Here is a 21152-nt window from a genome sequence, read left to right as displayed (position 1 = left end):
TTCACCGAAAAAGAAAGACGAGCAAGAAGCGAACGGATCGTCGCCTCGCAAAACGTACACCTTTCCCTACCCCACAAGCGAGTGCATGGTCGTACCCAGCAACCTTCCTCGTTCTATAGAGGGGCGTGAGATTGCCACAGGGTTGGGTCGGCAAGTGTGCGCGTGTGTGAGTGCGTGTGGTGCGGCTTCGTTTTCTTTACTTTCGCCTCCACGCAGACCTCGTTTCGAAGGACAGCCCGCTTTGGCGAAGACAAGCGAGTTGCCTCCGCAGCTGGACCCGCACGAAATGTTGGTCAGTTCGCTGTGTTAGGGCGAACGCGGCCGCTGAACCGTGCAGAGATCTACCGGTTTGCAGTCGTAACTCGCAAGCAGTGCGCAAGAACGACAAATAATAAAAAGATGTCTAAACGCACGCGTATACGCGGCATTACATAGTGCCCGCTTCATAGTCGCCTTCTAAATGCCTTCCTTTGAGATCAAAATGCACAGCGTTGCAAGCAGCCCTCACGCGATTCGAGGCTGTCGACAACAGTGCATCGTGCAACACTGAAGAACGACGGGTACATGCTTTTGATCCAATGCAGGAGCAGATTTAGAGAGAGACGACTGCAAACAATGCATGAACGGATATTGACAAGCTTAAGTTTAGTGTGATTTCTGTTTAACAACAGTGTCACGAGCACAACGCAAATGAGTTACAGTAATGCAGAGATTCTCTATGCAAACCTTAAAAAAAAACCATTAAATTATGGGGTTTTACGTGCCAATTAACCACGATCTGATTACGAGGCACACCGTTGTGGGGGACTCGGAAAATTTGGACCACCTGGAGTTCTTTAATATGCACCTAAGTCTAAGCACATGGATGTTTACGCATTCTGCCCCCATCGAAATGCGGCCGCCGTGGCCGGGATTCCAACCTGCGATCTCGTGCTCAGCAGCCCAACAGCATAGCCACTAAGCAACCACGGCGGGTTATTGCACCTGCAGCGCGAAAGACTGCGGTCTGGGGTCCAGCAGTGTACAGAAGAGGTCGCCAGGTTATATACACAACCACACCATCACCAGCTCGAAGTAGTATACGCATACAGTGCTCCGGATGAAATAATTTTGATTGCAAGTAATGAAAAGAAAACGAAAAAAAAAAAAGATTCGCTATGGGTTGAAGGCACCTCCTGCGTGGCGGACGCCCATACATCCGTTGCCGGGCGGTCGATGGCTGAGTCACGGAGCGTCACGTTGGATTCTCAAACACTATTATTGCCTGAATCATGCAATGTGTAGTTGGAATGAATATAAAGCAAGAAAGAGAAGCCCAACGAAAGACACGGACAACAACCTTGCAAATGTGACCTTCGCGTCTAACGACGGAGCTATACCATATATAAGTTGTCCGGCGGTATGTCGACTCATTGTTCGAACCGACACATCCAAGCTGTCGAGGGAACGAGAACCAATTACAATCACAATTATGCGCGCAAGGAACCGACCTGTCTACGCGACAATATGATTTGGACTCCCTGCATGCATGAGAGCTCTGCTAGCTGCTCATCGACACCTTTGTAACAACGTCTCTCGCGAGAAAGCCGCGTAGAATATTGCAACCTGCTGTGCACACATAATATATATATATATATATATATATATATATATATATATATATATATATATATATATATATATATATATATATATATATATATATATATATATATATATATATATATATACTTTTACTTGATAGTATTATGAACCGACTGTAAGACGCGCAGACACCGGCGACAGCTGCCCCTATGAAGAGAAGAGAGAGAGAGAGAGCTTTATGATAACAGGAGAGGTGCCCAGTGATAGGCTTGATCAACATGCTGCTTCACGCTATGAAGTTCCATGAAGCACGATGTCGCTAATAAAAGCAAGCAAGCGAAAGGATGCTTCACGCAAGCAAAAAACTTTCAAACCAACTGTATAGCGCACGCTTCCTATGGCTTCCATCCTGGTCAGGAAAATGAGCAGCTAACAACAACGCGAAGCAATCAACAGCTCTCCGCGAATCTCCGCCGTGTGGCTAAAACGCGTCCGTGAGCAAGTCACGCGCAACCTTCGTCTCGGTACGTATACTCTCCATCTGCGCAGCGTTTTCACGCTCTAGTAGAGACTGCGCCTCACGAGTTGCTGCGGGGTATCGCCGGCTCTCGGGACTCCGCCCTGCAAGTTCGCACAACACGAGGCCGATGCCGACGTAAGCGATCCCGATAAACGTCCGCTCTTTGGTGAAAAGTTGGCCGCGAGTATCGTTGCTCGTCTCTCGGAACATACTGTATTACACGCGGCCCAAGCGAGACCGAAACTCGCGTGGAGGCTTGAAGCGATCTACAGTCGTCGATCAAGCAATGTCACTGGAGCCAACGTTTCGAGAAAACGGCAGCGCAGCAACTGTTTTTTTTTTCCTTTTTTTTTTCAAACGAGAAAAAAAAAATATGGTTGCTGCCCTGACGAAGACGAGTTCGTTGTTGAAACGTTAGCTACAGCGACATAAATTTCTTATGCGATCACTTCGGTTAAACACTGCACGTGGCGCAGTCTTTTGAGAGGGTGTTTGACAAAAGAAGAGAGACCTGTGAGAGGCAAAATGCAGCGCACTCGTCTGGTATATCTCTATACTGATTGAGGTATCTACCCCCTCCATGGACCCCTCGTCCCCTCAAGTGCGCATGGATGATGTCTCAAAGCATAGCAGGATATCGAAATGGGTTCCCGGGTGCATGCATCGCGCATGCCACGGCGGCCACAGCTGCTGCGGGACGTCAACCCAGCGTCTGTCGTAATTGAGTATAACAGCGCGGCGGCGACACCCTCCACATGTGCAGGCAGGCACGCCTGGAATGTCCTGCCGCTGCGTAAAAGCGGAGAGCGAAAGGGAGACGTGATATTGACAGCGCGGCCGTCAGGGGCGTAACCTCTGGCGCCCTCGTATCTTATCGGCGATAGACGTCAGCGCACAGTGTATATACAACCCGCCATCGCTCAATCCTATCGTTTCTCGGAAACAAAAAAGAGGAGTGCCAGGTTATATACGGCACAATGCAATCGCGTGTACATTGAAACTTGGCAAGCGCCAAGCGGTAGTGTAAAATCGTACGTTCGTAAAACATTCGTCCGTACTTACTTCTTCCATTTTCAGCACCCGCACCTTCTTGGTTAACTTTAGCTGGACGGCAGCTCCTATAGGACAGACCGCTAGAGCCCGCGTCTTCTCGAAACGTTGTTCAAATTCTCCCTCGGGTGAACTCGTCCGTACAAGTCGCACCACGTGAAGCCCTGGCACCAGGCCTTTATTTTTTCGCTTAGGTTTCCGTTAACAGGCCCAGAGGGCATGCCAAACGGCAAATAACGAGGCACAAAACACAATTATGTTATTTTTTTTTCGTAGCGGTCTCTTACGACAGTTTGAGGTGTCATTTCGGTAAAGGCAAATTATAGCAGTGACAGCCCACAGCGTACGCAGTCTCGCGACGCGCGCGCGCCCTCGGCGATTGTCAGCCAAGTCATGTGGGAGACGCGTACGCTCTCGAAGAGACGCCTTTCCGCTCGTTAGGCTCGCTCCCATGCCCCGGAGCAGCACGTTTTCCGCTGGCCGCGAACGTGCGAGCAACGTTGCCACCGGTGGAGTTAAGAGCTGCCATTTCAAGCAGGCAGGCTTGCCCCAAGGGAAACCGATTAGCGCCACCGCGCGGTGTGAGTCACGGAAATATCCAAGGTCACGGAAGTCGGGGAATTCTGGGTAACGCACATTATATATAATGCAGATAAAAGCGCCAGCCGGAGGACCCAATATCTGTAGTTCTCTGTAAACACTGGCATAGAGAGATGGTCGGGGAATACCCTCGTCAATCGTGCACACCTGGGTTCGCTTCCCCCCTGTGCCGTTCGATACGTGTCCAGAAAATTACGTATACAGGCTTGCAGCCTTTCGGTGGGCTCGTGGTTCAGGCTCGTGGCCACGATCACGTCGGTGCAAGTCGCCCAAATACCGGTCGTCCCACGTAACTTGAGCCAAACATTAAAGAACGTGCAAATGCCACGTAGCTGGTCAGCTACAACCGAGGTTGTTTGCTGTCGCTTGGAGATATTCACATTATTATCATTTTTTTTCGCATTGTGCCAGCAAATGCATAATTCGTCTTAAATAGTTAATGAACTTTCCAAATATTATAAATAGATTAAAGGTACCAACGAAAAAATGGCGGCGCAACATGAAAAACTCCCGATCCAGCTTTCTGTTAAAAAAATAATAACTTATGGGGTCTTACATGCCAGAACCACGTTGATTATGAGGCACACCTTAGAGGGGGACTACAGAATAATTTAGATCATCAGGGGTTCTTTAACATGCACCTAAATTGAAGCACACGGGTGTTTTCACACTTCGCTTCCGGAGGCCGGGATTCGATCCCGCGACCTCGTGCTTAGCAACCGAACACCATAGCCACTAAGCAAGCACGGCGGGGAGCTTTCTTTTGCTCAATACGTGGTACATAAAGGTGTTTTTTCCAGCACCAAAGAACGCCGCAAATAAAATAAATAATTAAAAGAAAAGCCGCGCGACTGGCCGCTCGCGGCACTTGGCGCGTATTCGCGGGCTTCTGTCATGCTTGGAAAAACACTTTTATGTAGCACGTATTAAGCAACAGAAAGCTGTACCGGGAAATTTTCATGCTAATCTACAATTTTCTCATTGACTTCTAATCTAATTATAATATCTGAGAAGTTGACTAAACGCGTAATTAGGCGGAACGCAAAAATTGTCGCAGTATCTCCACGCGACGGCAAACAACATTACCTTTATTCTGTCCAGCTATGTGACATTTACATTTCTTTTTTTAATTGGCTCAGGCTACTACGTATAGTTATAAAGATACGAGAACATGGAAATTGCTACACAATTCTGAGCCCGGACTCTTCACCGGGAGACCTGATTGGACCAGTGACCAAGAGGCACTCTTTAGAAACGCGAACTTGTTGGCATTCTTAAGAGGTCATCGGTACTATACTGGCCATTATTAACATAAATTGCGTGTGAATGTAAGTTAACGTAAGCATGGATGTTTGGCTAGATGTTTGGATGTTTCCCTCTCCTTCGTGACGATATTGATAAGCACGCTAACCAATATATGCTATGGGCATGCGTATATACAATGTAGCCCTCCTTACAACATGTATTGAGATTGTGGAAAGTGCGATGACGGTACAAAGGGCTACGTTTTCGTTTTTCGGACGTTATGGGTGCGATCTTGTACGCGTTCCAAAATCGAACCGAGGCGGTCCGTTCTTTACGTTGTGAAATAGGCGGCCCGTTCCGTTGCGTTTGTCCGATAGCAGACGACACGGAATGATTGACAGCAGATATCACGTCACAATTGACGTCATGCCGTTCGTCACAGTTCAAATTGACCAATCGTGTGGGGATCTGTGGAACGGACCGCCTCCGTTCTATATTGGAACGCGTACAAGATCGCACTCCAAATGTGTAGAGTTACTGCACGTTTTTATTAGGAGAGAGAGAGAGAAAGAGAGAGAGAGGGTTAACCAGATAAAGCATCCGGTTGGCTATTCAGATTGACAAGTACCCATTACGGAAGCCACAATTCTTGGGGCCTGGTCCCAGCCGACGTCGGCCCCAACTGCATGCTTTAAAAGCGGCGCTTTTTGAAAAAGTCCATTTGCTATCAAGTGAATATATGTTTTCAAAACAAATAATATATTTTAAGAGAAGTGGGGCTGATTGAAAGAGTGTGCGTTCTTTTCTTTCCTAATCTTCTCCTGTTTGCTCATATTTTCTGCCCTTACCCAATACCCATGTGCAGGGTTTATTAGAATACATATACAATGGAAGCATTAAGAGCATGCGCGGTGACTTTTTATAGTGACGATGAGTGGCCTGCGCCACCTCTGTGGCGCGTCAACATATCCTCACATACTCACGGCAATAAAGAACAGAGAAGGAAAGAAAGAAACAAAGGCTTGTACCGGGCAGTCGGCCTCCTCTGGATGCCCTACGAGTGCGTCTTCCGTATACAACGGCGCTCGAACTACGTCACGCGCGTCCCGGTACTTCCGGTAAGGTACGCCGCCATTGCGAGGCCGCGCGGTCAACGGGAACGTGCGCCACGTCACAGCGGCGGCGGCGGTGATTGTGTGCAAATGACGGCCGCAGGCCACGCACCGACGCCGAGTATGCGCGTGCACGCGTTCGCAGCTAGCCCACGCCACCTGCCTTCGAAATTAATCGGCGGCCCCGTTTGGTGCGCGCTTGTGTACGCATGCACCCGCTCCCATATGCCGACCCTGCAGCTCCTCGGCAACTGGCTGGTATACGTAGCGCTGCACACGCCGCGGCGGGCACGCACTGCACCGCGAAGGTCAACGTCGAGGGCCTGCGGTACTGCACGCTGCAGGCAAGGTGGTAAGGGGGGGGGGGGGGGGCACGGTGCGTCAGCTGGCGGTCTTGAGCGCTTCTACACAGCCGCAGCTCTATAGCTCGGTACGCTTGATAAGGTTCGCTATATTATACGCAATTGCTTAAAGTACATCCGCTTAAAATCCTAGTAAGAAAACGCAGTGGTTCTTGTTGTTTATTTGTCTCGCTTGCGTTTGTGACTGCAGAGTAGCTTCGTTTGTTTCGTGGAGATGACTGCGTACCTCTCCCCCGCCTCGTTTACGACCGTGCACGGAAGCGGCACATGTCATCTCAAGCTCATCGTGACGCACCGGTTTACGACGAGGCGCGCGTCATCTCCGGCAACGAAGCACGCCTTCGAAATTGACGAACGTAGTAGTCTAGCTGTTAGCGCGGCAACACCGTGAAGGCTCTTTACAGATTAGCCAACCATACCGCGTTTCTATAATTAAGGGGTGAATTGTAACCGCAGCTAGTGTTGGAATTTAGGACCGAATTCGCAAAGCTTCTCGCTCGAAATAATCGAAAAGGGACACTAAAGAGAAATACTAAATGAGTTTAAAGTATTCTTCTATTCTTTAGTTTATTTCGCGGTAACAGGCTGATAACTCGAAGCGAAAATGGGAGTTCAAATTTTCATTTGAATTTCGCACCGGAACTCCAGCGCCGGTACCTACGTCAGCGTGACGCCACGGATTTTACAGTATATTTTTTATTCGTAAGTTGGTCGTTGAATAAAACTTGTTGAAAATTGCCGAGTTATGTCTTTGGCTATATTGAAATAAAATGTAGGCCATCTTTGCCGTCAACAACTACGCCGAAGCGAACGCCGTCAGATACGTGACGTCACGGCAAGCTGGTGCGGGAACATCGCGGTGGCGTCGTCACCTGTCTCGTTCGTATTTCGCGCCTTTTCTGGCCTCTTCTCACGGTGACTTTCTTCCGTCCGTCCGTCAGCCTGATGCAATTACGTTTCGTAGTGTTACATTTATTTTTATTACGTAATGTGTATTTACGTATTCGTGATCTATCTATCTATCTATCTATCTATCTATCTATCTATCTATCTATCTATCTATCTATCTATATCTATCTATCTATCTATCTATCTATCTATCTATCTATCTATCTATCTATCTATCTATCTATCTATACAAATGCCTTTATTTCCATAAACGTACAATTTATGGGGGATTTAAGGAAAAAGTTGCTCGCAGCAACTTGACGGGCCTTAAACCCGGTCTGAGGGCAGCAGCAGAAGGCACAGGCACTGATCTCTCTCTCTCTCTCTCTCTCTCTCTCTCTCTCTCCGTCCGTCCGTCCGTCCGTCCGTCCGTCCGTCCGTCCGTCCGTCCGTCCGTCCGTCCGTCCGTCCGTCCGTCCGTCCGTCCGTCCGTCTGTCTGTCTGTCTGTCTGTCTGTCTGTCTGTCTGTCTGTCTGTCTGTCTGTCTGTCTGTCTGTCTGTCTGTCTGTCTGTCTGTCTGTCTGTCCGTCTGTCCGTCTGTCCGTCCGTCCGTCCGTCCGTCCGTCCGTCCGTCCGTCCGTCCGTCCGTCTGTCTGTCTGTCTGTCTGTCTGTCTTTAACTGTAGAAGGGGACTTTGCTAACACAGCTTGGGTAACTTCTTTTTAGCCTTCCTTTAAAATTTGAGTTACACAGTTTACACTCGAGAACCTAGAGCGCAACTCCGCGAGCTACAGCTGTCTCGCTCAATTTCAAGAATGTGAAAATAAAGCAACGGGCCAAAGGATGGCGGCGGCACTCGGAATGAATGAATGAATGCATGAATGAATGAATTATTGAATGAATGAATGAATGGTGTTTATTGGCGCAAGGGCCAGGTATGGCCAAAGAGCGTCAGGTCCGTGGTGAGCGGCGGCACTCGGAGTCGCTCGAAACGCGTCGCGCTGGCTCCGCCGCGGACGGGGAACAACGGCGGTAGGGGGGGGGGGGTAACCACGCGCACAATGGCCGCACGCATGCAGAGCAACGCGGAAACGAACGCCGGCGCGTCACTCTCTGCGCCAGAACGCGGGCACCGGAAGACCGGGCGAGAATTCAGGGCACGCGGCGCACAACCCGGCGCCGGGCGCGAGCGAAAGGCACGGCGCGTACACGTTTACGTACACGCACACGGGACAGCCTCCTGCTGGCACACGGCTGACTCGGGCAGCGTGCACGATGGCGTATATATAGAGTCGCCTACAGAAATTACTATGTAGGGAACTCTGGCAGCCTAGCCCCGGGCACCAACATCAACAACTGCTGGATAAATAAAGTTTATTCCTATCCTATCCTCTGGCGCTATTTATTTACCAATGCTAGTGTCGTTAGAATCCACCGATTGTATACCACCATCGATTAACTGTGCGGTTTAAAATTGAAATTGAAGAACATTTAACGTATCGAAAAGAAAGAGCAGGGTTAGTAAGACAAGTTGCGGCGGAAGGTAAAAAGGTATCAACCGCGTGTTTAAATTAAGGAATGCAACGCCTGCGCTATGCGTTGTCAGCTTTTTCAATTATTCTGAATCTGTGAATTTCTTCTTTCCTTACCCGTGCTTCAAGCAAGTCACGCTTGAAATTTGGAACCGCAACACCACAACGTGATAGCGTAGAAATTATTCAGCCTGATGTAATTACGTTTTACAGTGTTACTCTTCTTTTTATTCCGTAATGTGTATTTTCAGTGGTCAAATCGACTTCAAATGCTCAAAGTGGTCAAATCGACTTCAAGTGGTCAAATCGACTTCAAAGTGGTCAAATCGACTTCTCGATTTGACCACTTTCAATAATATATCGCGTTATAGGTGTAACAATTAGCGATGACTATGCGTGTGCGCAGACACTTATACTGCCTTCAAACGTTTATAAAAACAAATACATATGCTTGCGTGGAAATGTAGAAACTTAAGGCGTATTATAGATAACGCCTCACGAAAGTCTGAAGCCACAAGTACGAGGACTGGGCAAAGCCATGTACACCATCCATCGTATCAACGGTGGCTGAACAACTGTAGCGCCACGGACAGTTTCATCTATGGCAATTTGCATACGAAACTTATGGCGTGTATAATGGAAGCGGCAACCAGGTAAGCAGTCACTGCACACTGCGCTGCCCGAGCACGCGCGACCCAGTACTGGTCACCGAGGCCGTGCGACAACACGAGGCAGCCGATAACCGTGGCCTGCGCGATAACGGCCGACACATACCTCCGACTGAAAGGACCTTCGGCCGCGTATACGTGCTTGGCCTGCTGTGCTTCAAGTGCGAGAGCCTTCTTGACTTAGTGTTTGCAAACGATAGCGTGTATGAAAAGGTGGCCCCCACCCACCCCCCCCCCCCTTCTCTTTCTCGCTATCCGTCCGCTTCCGCCTTCTCACCTTATTACACCGTGTGCTCTGCAGGAAACCGTCGGTGACAGCGGCCCTGCCGAGTGCGCATATGAGCCGCGCACGGCAGTGGCTAAACAGCTGCGTGAAACGGTTTCGCTGTATCCATGCACGAGACGGCGAGCATAATGCGAGAACTGTTAATGGAAACGCTGACAACTCTTTTGCGGGACCAACTGCTAATGTCTTGTACTTGCCTCCATGTCGGAGAGTTCTCGCACTTCCTGATGAGAGAGAGAGAGAGAGAAGAGAGAGAGAGAGAGATCCAATTTATCTTGGAGAGGTCTGCCCAGCGGCATGCCTATAGAAAGCTGCCCCGGATGTGTACGATGAAAAAAAATATGACGTATACAGTGGATGTCACAAACACAGAACACAACGCAACATGCAAACTAAATAAAATGCACGAGCGTTCTTGCACTTCGCGGCCCGTATAATCCAACGCGCGAGCACGTGTTCAGCGGAAAGACGCCACATCCACCGAGCCACCGCGGCGGGTCTCCCGTATCCCACGAGCCCTGTGAAGTCACATATATTGATCTTTGCGTGGTCGAGGGACACATCGGAACTGCACAAACATGACAGGAAGGAAAGTTTCACGATTCGTCAATAACCAGTTAAAGGGACACACAAACTATATATATATATATATATATATATATATATATATATATATATATATATATATATATATATATATATATATATATATATATATATATATATATATATATATATATATATATATATATATATATATTCCTACTTCGGCCGCTGCACCTATGTAAACGTTATTGAAACCTGCGATGTTCAGTCTTTAAATTACTCTTTATAGAACACAACGCAGTCGACGTTTGCCGATGAAAAATTAACTACAGGCTCGAGCAGACGCCATCCGCACACGGCGTGCCGGTGCGGGAATTTGAAGGCTCTGCTTGCACGCCACACGTGTATCGCGTCTTTTTTCTGGTCTCTGAGCAAAACCTCTTCTGGTGATAATTAGGCTAGCTTTCTCACTGGCACGTTGGGAGGGCAACTTAATGATAGCAAGAGGATTTTGCTAACAAAGTGAACATAGCATTTATACTTAGCGTCCCTTTAAGGATCATCTCGAATCCTCACAGTATACGCGACGGTGCAGCGGTGCTTCTCGCGTGCGCCGAGGCCCCTTTCTGTGCTGCCTGTCGTGCATATAAAAGAAGTGTCGCCGCAACCCGTTCGTAGGCAGGCGGTGTGAGCGGTCTCAAAAAGTGGATACGGCGCGCCACGTTCAACCACCTCGACCCGCAATATGTTGATGATGACAACGGCGCCGGGTCCCGGCAGTTCGACGCGCTTGAACGGACCGTGCACGCCACGCGCTCCGCTCCCTCTCTCTCCGCGGTGGTGGTGGTAGTGGTGTGTGTGTGTGTGTGTGTGTGTGTGTGTGTGTGTGTGTGTGTGTGTGTGTGTGTGTGTGTGTGTGTGTGTGTGTGTGTGTGTGTGTGTGTGTGTGTGTGTGTGTGTGTGTGTGTGTGTGTGTGTGTGTGTGTGTGTGTGTGTGTGTGTGTGTGTGTGTGTGTGTGTGTGTGTGTGTGTGTGTGTGTGTGTGTGTGTGTGTGTGTGTGTGTGTGTGTGTGTGTGTGTGTGTGTGTGTGTGTGTGTGTGTGTGTGTGTGTGTGTGTGTGTGTGTGTGTGTGTGTGTGTGTGTGTGTGTGTGTGTGTGTGTGTGTGTGTGTGTGTGTGTGTGTGTGTGTGTGTGTGTGTGTGTGTGTGTGTGTGTGTGTGTGTGTGTGTGTGTGTGTGTGTGTGTGTGTGTGTGTGTGTGTGTGTGTGTGTGTGTGTGTGTGTGTGTGTGTGTGTGTGTGTGTGTGTGTGTGTGTGTGTGTGTGTGTGTGTGTGTGTGTGTGTGTGTGTGTGAGAGAGAGAGAGAGAGAGAGAGAGAGAGAGAGAGGGTTCGCGTCAAGTGCCTCCCCCCCGGCCAACGCACGTCTGGGCGGCGAGGTATGTATACGCTGTGCGGCGTAGGGCCCGGCCGACAGTACCGCTGCATCGGCCGCGCCCGGCTGGGCACAGCGTCGAGCGGCCGGAAGAAGAGCCGTTGCGAATACATCTTCATAATCGGGAAGCGAGCACGCATAACTATGCATGCGACTGATCGCCGGAACCACGTGGTACAAGTTACATCGGCACGCGCCTACGCATACGCGCGCACGCATATCCTGCAAAGCTGCAGCAGCGTGCCACGTCCTCGTGTGGTACACGGACGGCGATTGCGCGGACTCGGTGCGGTCACGGCGCGTCAAGCTACGTTTTGCGACGGGAGGAAAACGGGCCAGCGACATTCGCTGCAAATAAGTGTAAACAGCGCACACACAGGAGAGAGAGAGAGAGAGAGAGAGAGAGAGAGAGAGAGATAGGAAAGGGGAAAGGCAGGGAGGTTAACCAGAGAAAAAGATACGGTTTGCTACCCTACGCTGGGGAGAGAGGGGAGGGGGAGGTAAAGTGGTAACAAAGTAGAGATAAGGAAAAGAAGGAGCACAGACACAATCACAATCGGTCACTGTCACCGAATACTGTCATCGCACAGCACAGTGACACTAGAAAGACTAAATAAGAGTGGGGACAGGGACGAGGGGAAGGGAATAGGGGGGGGGGGGGTTAAAAACGAAAACATACGTCCTCGCGAATAATAATCGCCCAACAAACGCATGCCTATATAGCTGCCCGCGAGGCACAACTGTCATTGCCGCTGGAGCACAATAAACGCGCGCACGGCGGCGATCTTATCCGCTGACGTGGACGACGCACGCACGAAAGTGGCTTCTCGCGCCGATGTACACACAGTCGCGGAGCGAGAAAGGCGGAGGAGAGGAGCGCGTTGGAAGCAGCAGCCCGAGCGATCGACGGACACAGTTACGTGACCAGCGTACGCCACATCGAAATCATCTCTGGCTGTCTGCATGCTGCCTCTGCTGCGAGAACGAAGGGGGAGCACGAACCCACAGGGTTAGGCACGACGCCGTGCCAAGCCAACGCACCGGAAAGCGGAACGAGCAGGAAGCAAGAGGCCGGCACCACCGTGCAACCTCTCCCCCACTCTCTCTCTCTCTGATGCCCCCACCTTCATACATACCCACCCCCGCCCTCTTTAGAAGCGGCAGGTCGCGCCAGGGCTTCCCCATACAGCTGTTCGCAAGAGGCCCCGCTGATGGCGGTGCATAAAAAGCGCGGCGCCTGATATACGTGTATTTGTAATGGAAAGAGGGGCGCCACACACGGAACCAGGCTTACATAAGCACGCCAGCCGCTTCGCTCTCCGACGAAGAGCGCTCGTAAACACTAAGTGGGGTTCACATATTCTGTGGGTTGGTTCCAGCTCGGTGCTAACCAGGAAGGCTTTAAAATAAGGTTTAAAACCTCCCTGGTGCTAACAGCTAGTGGTACGAGCTTTAAACAAGCAGCGCTTCCGCTTTAACTTATGCTGAAATGGGGATACAAGGAACTCGTTCGGTGACGTATCTCTGGCGCGCACTAGGCGTTGGCGCTATGATTGTTATTTTTTTTTCTCACTGTCCGAAGACTACTGACAGAAATGCGTTGGTTGCCTATCAAATTGCATGACCAATGGAGCGCATTTCAACCATTGCAGCAGCATGGGGAGCACGCTCCGTGAAAGGGACACCTCGACGACACGCGGACTTAAAATGCGTACGTTATGAGCGGTCACCGCTTTATAATTCTCAGGTTGTTGGGGCATGGACAGCTAAGGAGATACAGGCATAGACAGACAACTTCTTAAAAGCTATGGCTACTTCGGACGCATTATTTTTGGTAACCTCTAACGCATACAGGGTATCGCGGTGAAAACCAGTTAATTTCTTCGCCATGTGGCAGTGAAGCCTTGGAATAGCGTGGTGCACCGAGTCTGTGTACGAGACGAAACGGACTTCATACTTCAAGTTTCGATTCCAGAACACATTGGCTGCGAGGGATCCTAGAACTCACTGACCGCTGCATGCATGGCTTGTTTCCTTTAATCTTGAAGACGAATGAGTTTTAACAATACCAACTTGGCAGGCGTAAAGCAGGCAATTTAATGAGGAATAAACCGGACGAAATTGAGTTTATTTATTTATTTGGTTTAACATTCGGAAAAAAAAAACAGCGGATAGATAAGAGGCGCCGTGTAGTGGAAAGCTGAGGATGGATGTTGACCCCTACTGTCAAAGCTCCGTACACGAATGTCCTTGCATTCTCGCTCCTTTGGAGTGCGCCCGTATCAGGGAATTGGACTATCGACCTCTAGCTCAGCGCCATGACGCCACAGCCACTGAACCAGCGGCCACGACAAGTGCATTAACGATACTTATCTCGGAGAGCACAGTCACAAGCTGTTTATAACCTTTCTCTGTGAATGAAATACAAAGAAATGATATTCCGTGGGAACGCCGGGGCATTAAGTTCCCCACGTATGCGCGCCTATTATCGTTGCATCGCGCACAGTCTGCGATTCCAAACTGCGGTGGCAGCCTATAACCAGGCGGAGTGAAGGCAACGCGTTTCGTATTCAAAGGGCGTGCTATATATACGTGCACATTCAAAGCGGCCGCGCGCGCGCGCGCGCTAGCGACGTGCCACACGGCGACGTCTCGAGCACGAGCGCGTACACAGCATCTGTAGCAGCAGCGAGCGGAATCCATACCTGAGGAGCGGCTGCGGCTGCGATGCATCCCCTGGCGTGCACCTTGGCCAAATCGTAGCGCTTGGAGCGGCGAGTCAGGCATCCCGCCGCGATCTTCGCGGCCCTGGCCACCAGCTCAGACATGGCTTCGGACGGGTCCCGCACGCTCACCGCACCGTCACCATATTACCACGAAGCGTACCAGCACAACACCCACGCACAAAGAGACGCGACTCCGGCTAGGGGCCTGTGGGAACGCGGTTCCCTCACTCCGGTTCGCACAGCAGCGCTCGCGGCAGTACAGCAAGAGCCGGCTACCGCAATCACAGCGGAGAATGAGAACAGTGGCGCTAAATACGCAAAACGGGGGGAAAATAAACGAAAGAAGGGAGAAACGATACTCCGAGGCACAAGGTGACGGAGGCGATCTAGGAGGCGACGGGGTCCGAAGAGGGTTGACGCCCACGCGTGCACTGCACACAGGCAGTGCTTCGCTGCTCGCACGGTGTGGCGAACAAAACTGCGACGCCCGCCGAGCTGCCTCCAGGGATGAAGAGTTCGCGGCGAAGAAGAAGAGCAGGGCAGCGCGACGCCGCACTTCGAGGACAATGAGCGATTTCGCCGTCTCCGCGATGAGCTGTAGCTCCAAGGCGGGGACTTACCCCTGCAGGCGAAGCACTCGAAGCACACGTGCGATGACGGCTGCGACGACCGCGCGAACAATATAGATCCAGGTCAGACCTTCTAGACAAAGAAGATCCGATGTCCGTCCAACTTCTCTCGGTCACTCTTGATGTCGTTTTCGGAGCACGCTCGCACAGAAAAGGTGAGAATCGCTCTCCCCAATTAAAGCCCTCGGTGCCACAAGAGGTTGCGCCGAGCCAAACGAATAGGAGCTAAGTTCGGAATGGCAGGCCTCACGACAATACACTGTTCAGCGTGAATCAAACGGGCTGCGATCAGGTCCGTTCAAAGCGTTCCTCTTCAAGAAGGTGCAACGGCGGGAGAGCGGGGTAATGGGCCCCCAATGGGGTCTTCGAAGCGAAAGAAGTCCGCACGGCGTCACCTCACCCCTGCCTCGTCAACCGAGTGGCCACGGGAACGCTCCCGCTCAGCGAGAGAAGCGCGAGCCTGGAAACAGGGGACTTGTCGAGAGCCCGTGGACTCTTGCTCGCACCTGACACCCGCGACGGTATATGCAGTGCGCGAGCGCCGGGCCGGGCTCGGGCAACGGTGGATCGTGTGGCAGCGCGCAGGGCAGGTGGTTAGCGCAAAGGAGTACCGTGCATCCGCGACAGACCGGTGAGACGCGAAGATAGGTATGCGCGACCGCGCGTCGGTGCGTCGTCGCCACAGCAAGCACACACGGCGGCGCCCGTAGCGGAACCCGCCCACTTTAGGCGGCGGCGGTCGACCGCGCTTATCAATCACACGCGGCGATGAGGCGGCGGCGGCGGCAGAGAGGAGAGAGAGGACGTCCGTCCAGTCGCCGCCACAGGTCGTCCGTCGTCGACACGTTACGGCTGAAAGCACTGCTCGGCCGAAACCACGCACCGCTGCCGCTGCATGCAGAGAAGGGCCACTTGAAGAGACGGCTAGGTTTTACTTCTTTCTCGCGCGGACAGTTCGATAAGGGAGGCTCCAAGAACGGTAGGTCGCAAGCCGGGAAGGGGGATACGGCACGGAGCGCGCTTCTCTCTCTCGGCGCTGTCTTCCTTTCTGATCGTCGGTCCGTCCCTCTTCTCTGCAGAGAAGGTGGTGCAGATCGCGTTTCGCGACGACCGTTGCGCTTGGGGATTCTTCTTTCGTGCCCGTCTATTGCTCCACTGAGTACGCCTCTCCGCCCGCTTCCGGCCCGTCGGCCAGGAGTCGGCGGCGGCGGCTGTGGACGGGCAGTCTAGAGCAGTAGAGCTAGACTACGTGCACATACACACACACACGGTCGCAAACGGAAGCTTCCAGGAGCGTCTAGTTTTTCTCCTGCCGGTTTCCTCCCGCGCGCGAGAAAAAAAGAACACCAGCAAAGACCGCCATTCCTCACCGTCTGGCCGTATCGCTACTGCTCTCGTACGGCCTCCTTCCCGAGAGAGGGAGCGCAGAGAACATCATAAGCGGCGGCCGAAGCCGACACCGATCGCCGTCGTATCCGATTCCGGGAAAGGAAGAGTGCGCGTCGCGGTCGATTTTGAACTTGTTGAGCTTATACTGCGAGCTCTGTTCCAACTCTGTGTGGGAACTTCTGCCAGCAGGAGGAGTTAGGCACTAGAGAAATGAATGCTATATAGCGATGACAGAGGAGAGGTTGACAGCTCCCAACAACGCGCGATCGCAGATAAGGAGGCGACGGCGTGTATTCGCAAAGTTTCGTTCTTGCACTAACGGCTTCAGGATAAGAGGCAAGGCGACGTGTACATCTCCTCGATGCTAAATTGCAAGCTCTGAGACGACGGTGTCACGGAAGGCAGCGGCAAATTGTTGAGGTACGTCCCCGCAGTTTAAGCCTCCACTCGGCCAATGAGTCCATTGCCAGCGAGTATACGCGCAGACTTGTACGAAACTTTCGGCAGCCGCCGCCACCGCTTCGTCCTATACGGAGCCGAGGCAGCGCGAACCCCAGCGGCTGTGTGCACGCACACAGAAATGGGGCCGCCGTTTCGCTACACCACACTTGACGCGCGAGGGCTGTCAGCTGCTCCGCGGCCGACAAAAAGAAGAAAACAGGTGACGAGCCCGCCAAGCGCAAACAGGCAGAAGGGGCGCGTCACGCCGCGCCTCCGAAACAGTCCCGACGTCTTCGGTGCAGTGCACACCTGGACGCTGAGGGTTCGATGCCTTTGGCGCGACGCCACACTCTGACCGCACGTCAAGCGGGGACACGACGACACACACAGCACACGCGGACTCGCGCACGGACAAACGAGCGCCGGTCGCCGCGACAGCAGCAACAGCTCGTGCGCCACCGCGCTGCGCGCAGACGCACACACACACAACGCGCGAGAGAGGGCGAGCGCTCGCGGGCGTTTTATGCGCGGCGGAAGTCAGCTGGCCTCGGGACGCTGAACGACGACGCTCGGTTCCAACGGCGCAGTCGGTGGCAGTGCCAACATCCGCGCGCCAGGGCGCGTGCGTGTCTGACGCGGGACGAGCTTCTCCCGAGGATGCGCTTCACCCAAAACCGATGGCGACGTCAGCGTCGGCTACTGTCTTCGCCGCGATGTTCAGGTCGCAAGTCACGGACGACGCCGAATTTACGGGAACGGCAATCGACGCATCCAAGTCAAATGGCCAGACTTCGGGGCACGGCTGAACGGCGGGTAACGGTACTCGGGGAGCCGCGGCTGGGCTACCCAAGTGGAAGGCACACGCTCACACACACACACACACCAGGAAGGCGCGACTAGTCAGCGGCTGGGCCGGCGGTGCCATCACGGCGCCAGTTCACGCGCGGCGCGCAGTACGCCGGCACGCAGTCGGCCGTGGAAGACGAAGCCCCGGCGGGCATGCGTCCTCGCCGCGGCGTCGGCGGGCGAGAAAGAAGCCCCGCCGACGTCGATCCAGCGGCGGCAGCGAGGAACCAGGTTACTGGAACTAACGACTCGGGCCAGCGGCGCTAGCGGCTCGAGCGAAACAGCGACGAGCAACTCCACCGCCGCCAGCGCGCGCGCTCCACGGCGAAGCGATCCCGTCATCTGGCGCGGCGCGAGCACTCGTCCAACGCTAGCGGCAACGGCGACGTCGACGACGAGGAGGAGGAAAAGGAGCCGCAGAAAAAAACCTGTTGCGCCGAGCAGACACGCCAGGAATGCGCTGGAGGCACGCGCGCCCGCTCTCATACACACGCACGCACAACAGTTATTCTCTCTTTCCATATCTCTCGTTCTCTTTAGTTTCTTTCGCGCAGACGGATATAACAGCGTACGGCGCGATGGAGCGCACATAGCGGCACCAGACAAGCAGCGTACCGCCGGTGCGAGACGTCCATCACACGCAGCCCACGCAGTGCATACCAAAGCCGCCGCCAACGGCCTCGTCCGAAAGAAGCGCGGCCACGGACAGTCCGCTCGAAGCGAGCGGGACGGGACGCGAGCAGAGGACACGCTCCCATCGCGCGAAGAGAGGCGGCAGAGGCATGCATCAGATGCGGGGAGGTGCCAGGTGGTCATTCTCCCCTTCGGCCTCGGTATCAAACGAGACGACTGGCCCCCCACGCGTCTATCATGGTACTCTCTCTTCTTCAGAGCAGAGTGACAGAAACCAAAGAAAATCTTGGCGCGCTCTTCACTGATGGACGCAACGACCTGAAGCGGAAACCGCAGACGGACGACAGTGATGTGCCAGTCGAACGTGCCTGGACGAAGAGTGCGCGAAAGCCACGAACGCTAACACGACTTCGAAGGCGTCAGTGCATACAGATAACTAGATATAAGCGTCCCGCATGCATTGAGGGAGGACCCGAAAGAAGGATACTGGATGGCATTCCGCAAAACAAGGTATTGGCATAATGTCGCTACGCTGCGATCACGCGCTGCCGGAAGCTTTCAGTCGCCACACGTCACGCCACAGCTCCGGGTTCCCTTTACGGAACACGAAGCCTAAAAGAAAGCATCAAGACCAAAAGGGGAACGAAAGGGGCAAACTCGCGGAAAATTCATATTGGCTAATTAACTACACGCTATACGCTACGCATATAAATACGTAACGTTGTGTGCATGTAAACACGCACGCGATAAGCACATGCGATCGTAGCCCAGAGAGAGAGAGAGAGAGAAAGAAACAAATGCAGGGAGGTTAACCAGACGGCGCAGTTATATACGCCCGGTTAATATATACTACGGCGAATCAGAAAGTCTTTCTTCCCATTTTTTATTAGCCAAAATTAGGTATATACAGGTAATACAGATACACGTACTATGCTACGTACCTTACACTACAGTAAACTCTCAGTTTTACGACCGTCGGTTTAACGAATATTTCAGAATAACGAACCTTTAGAAAATCCCCGGCGGCTTTCCTATGCATTCTATGCAAAAATGTTTCAGCTAAACGAATTTCTGAACAGCGAATATTTTGTTTGAACGAACTTGGTCAGTGGATCCGGGTTAATTTTTGAGATCATTTCAACGAGGAGGAGGAGGAGGAAAAACGTTTATTGAGCTCTAGAAAATTTTATGAATTTCGCGGAGTCAGATGGTGTCCTCCATCTTGGCAATGGCCGTCTGCCCCTAGTCCAGGGCTCCGCTGGATGCCGCTGCCAGCTGGGCCCGTCGGATAAGCCCCAGTTGGACGTCCTGACGGTCGCTGGAGAGCATTCCTTCCCATTGCTCCGCACTCGGGTTTGGTATTATTGGTGCCGCAACGTTTTTCTCTCTGCAGCGCTGGCGTAGCCTATGCCCGCCGCCCCCAAATCGCCCCTCCAGCGGTGGCTATGTGCAGTGTGAAAGTGAGCTCGTTACCCGTGCTGAACCATCAGATTTGGAAATAGTTTCCGGTGTTCATCCCGAAGAAGAAGAGTGCGACAAGGAGTGCAATGTCAGAGGAAGATTCAAAGCCGAGGCTGTAGGATGACCTGGAAAGCTGCAAGACTTCATGTCTCAGCAACGTACAAGCTATGTCAGAGGAAGTGCACAAGAACACAGACCCTGTAGACAGCTTTGTTACTTCTTACGCTTTAAGAGTATCAGTGCAAATGAAAATTATATTATATATATATATATATATATATATATATATATATATATATATATATATATATATTTCAAAATGAGATAGGCAGTAAGGTAACTGTTACGCACTTCGTATATATTGACGTACATAACTCCATAGATTGCATTTCACACTTTTGACTCGATGCCTGCTGTGCCCTATGCTGTTCCATGTTTTAGTGAATATTCATTTTAGTGACATATTTCCTTGGGTCCTTTGAAGTTCACTCAAGTGAGAGCTCGCTGTATTTTTTCACATAACCCCCACACCGGTTCAGACATTTGTCCCATCGCAGCAATAAAATTGTGGTGCCCCTGTGGTAGAATTCGTCCGGCTGACTGGAACCACCGCCGGACTGCTTACTTGGCTTCATCGTAGCACGTGAATCGCTGTCCACCACCTCACACTTCTCAAAGCGAGGCACCTTTCACTGTACGTGGGCTGCACTTCCCTGTGTATTTCGATGGGCGTTCGCCTCTTGCTCTATAGAAAACAAATTCACACTTCGTTGCTCGCACGCCGTGGACGTGCGAAACACAACCGTCATCTTCAATAACTGAGAGCAGCGCCGTGCCGCGCAAATACCGGCAATAAGGGTGGTCCGGTCCAACAAAGGGCCACCGCTGGGAATGGACTTAACATATGGCTAAAAAAAAAAAGATAGGGGCAAAGACTCCGATTCGCCCTCGTAGTTATGCGCTTAGCACAGTTCGCGATTCGACGTACATATCAAGACGGTTGTTCACAAAATACATGTTATAAACAAAGCAAAGTGTGTCACGTGAAGAGACAGCGCGACTCGCGCTGAATATTAACTTCTTTATTTTTGCGATAGCAATTATATGAACACTTCAGGCGCATTTTTGCTATCGCCGTCGACGCGATGTTCCGTTTAAAGTCCAAGGGCGAGAACACCGTCGCCGCACGCCGCATAGTGCA

At 52.0% G+C, this 21152-nt stretch overlaps 1 protein-coding gene across 9 annotated transcripts in view; it reads right to left on the bottom strand.

Moving 5' to 3' along the window:
- baz (par-3 family cell polarity regulator) overlaps positions 1-21152 on the bottom strand; it is a 248899-nt gene that overhangs the window by 97199 nt on the left and 130548 nt on the right. For 3 of the 9 annotated variants that reach the window (XM_065431629.2, XM_065431630.2, XM_070531904.1), the window contains exon 1: positions 14532-18182. The exons of 2 other annotated variants lie outside the window; for them this stretch is intronic. In XM_065431629.2, coding sequence (XP_065287701.1) covers positions 14532-14654 — 123 coding nt within the window. In that variant the 5' untranslated portion in view covers positions 14655-18182. Of the gene's footprint in view, positions 1-14531; positions 18185-21152 lie in introns of those variants that run through there. 4 more of the 9 variants (XM_070531900.1, XM_065431624.2, XM_070531902.1 and 1 more) reach the window with 3 other exon arrangements.

Source organism: Dermacentor albipictus, chromosome 1 (genome assembly GCF_038994185.2).
Source record: "Dermacentor albipictus isolate Rhodes 1998 colony chromosome 1, USDA_Dalb.pri_finalv2, whole genome shotgun sequence".
NCBI classification, from domain to species: domain Eukaryota; kingdom Metazoa; phylum Arthropoda; class Arachnida; order Ixodida; family Ixodidae; genus Dermacentor; species Dermacentor albipictus.
Note: the sequence above shows the minus strand (reverse complement) of the source record. Positions and strands in the feature narration are given on the sequence as shown.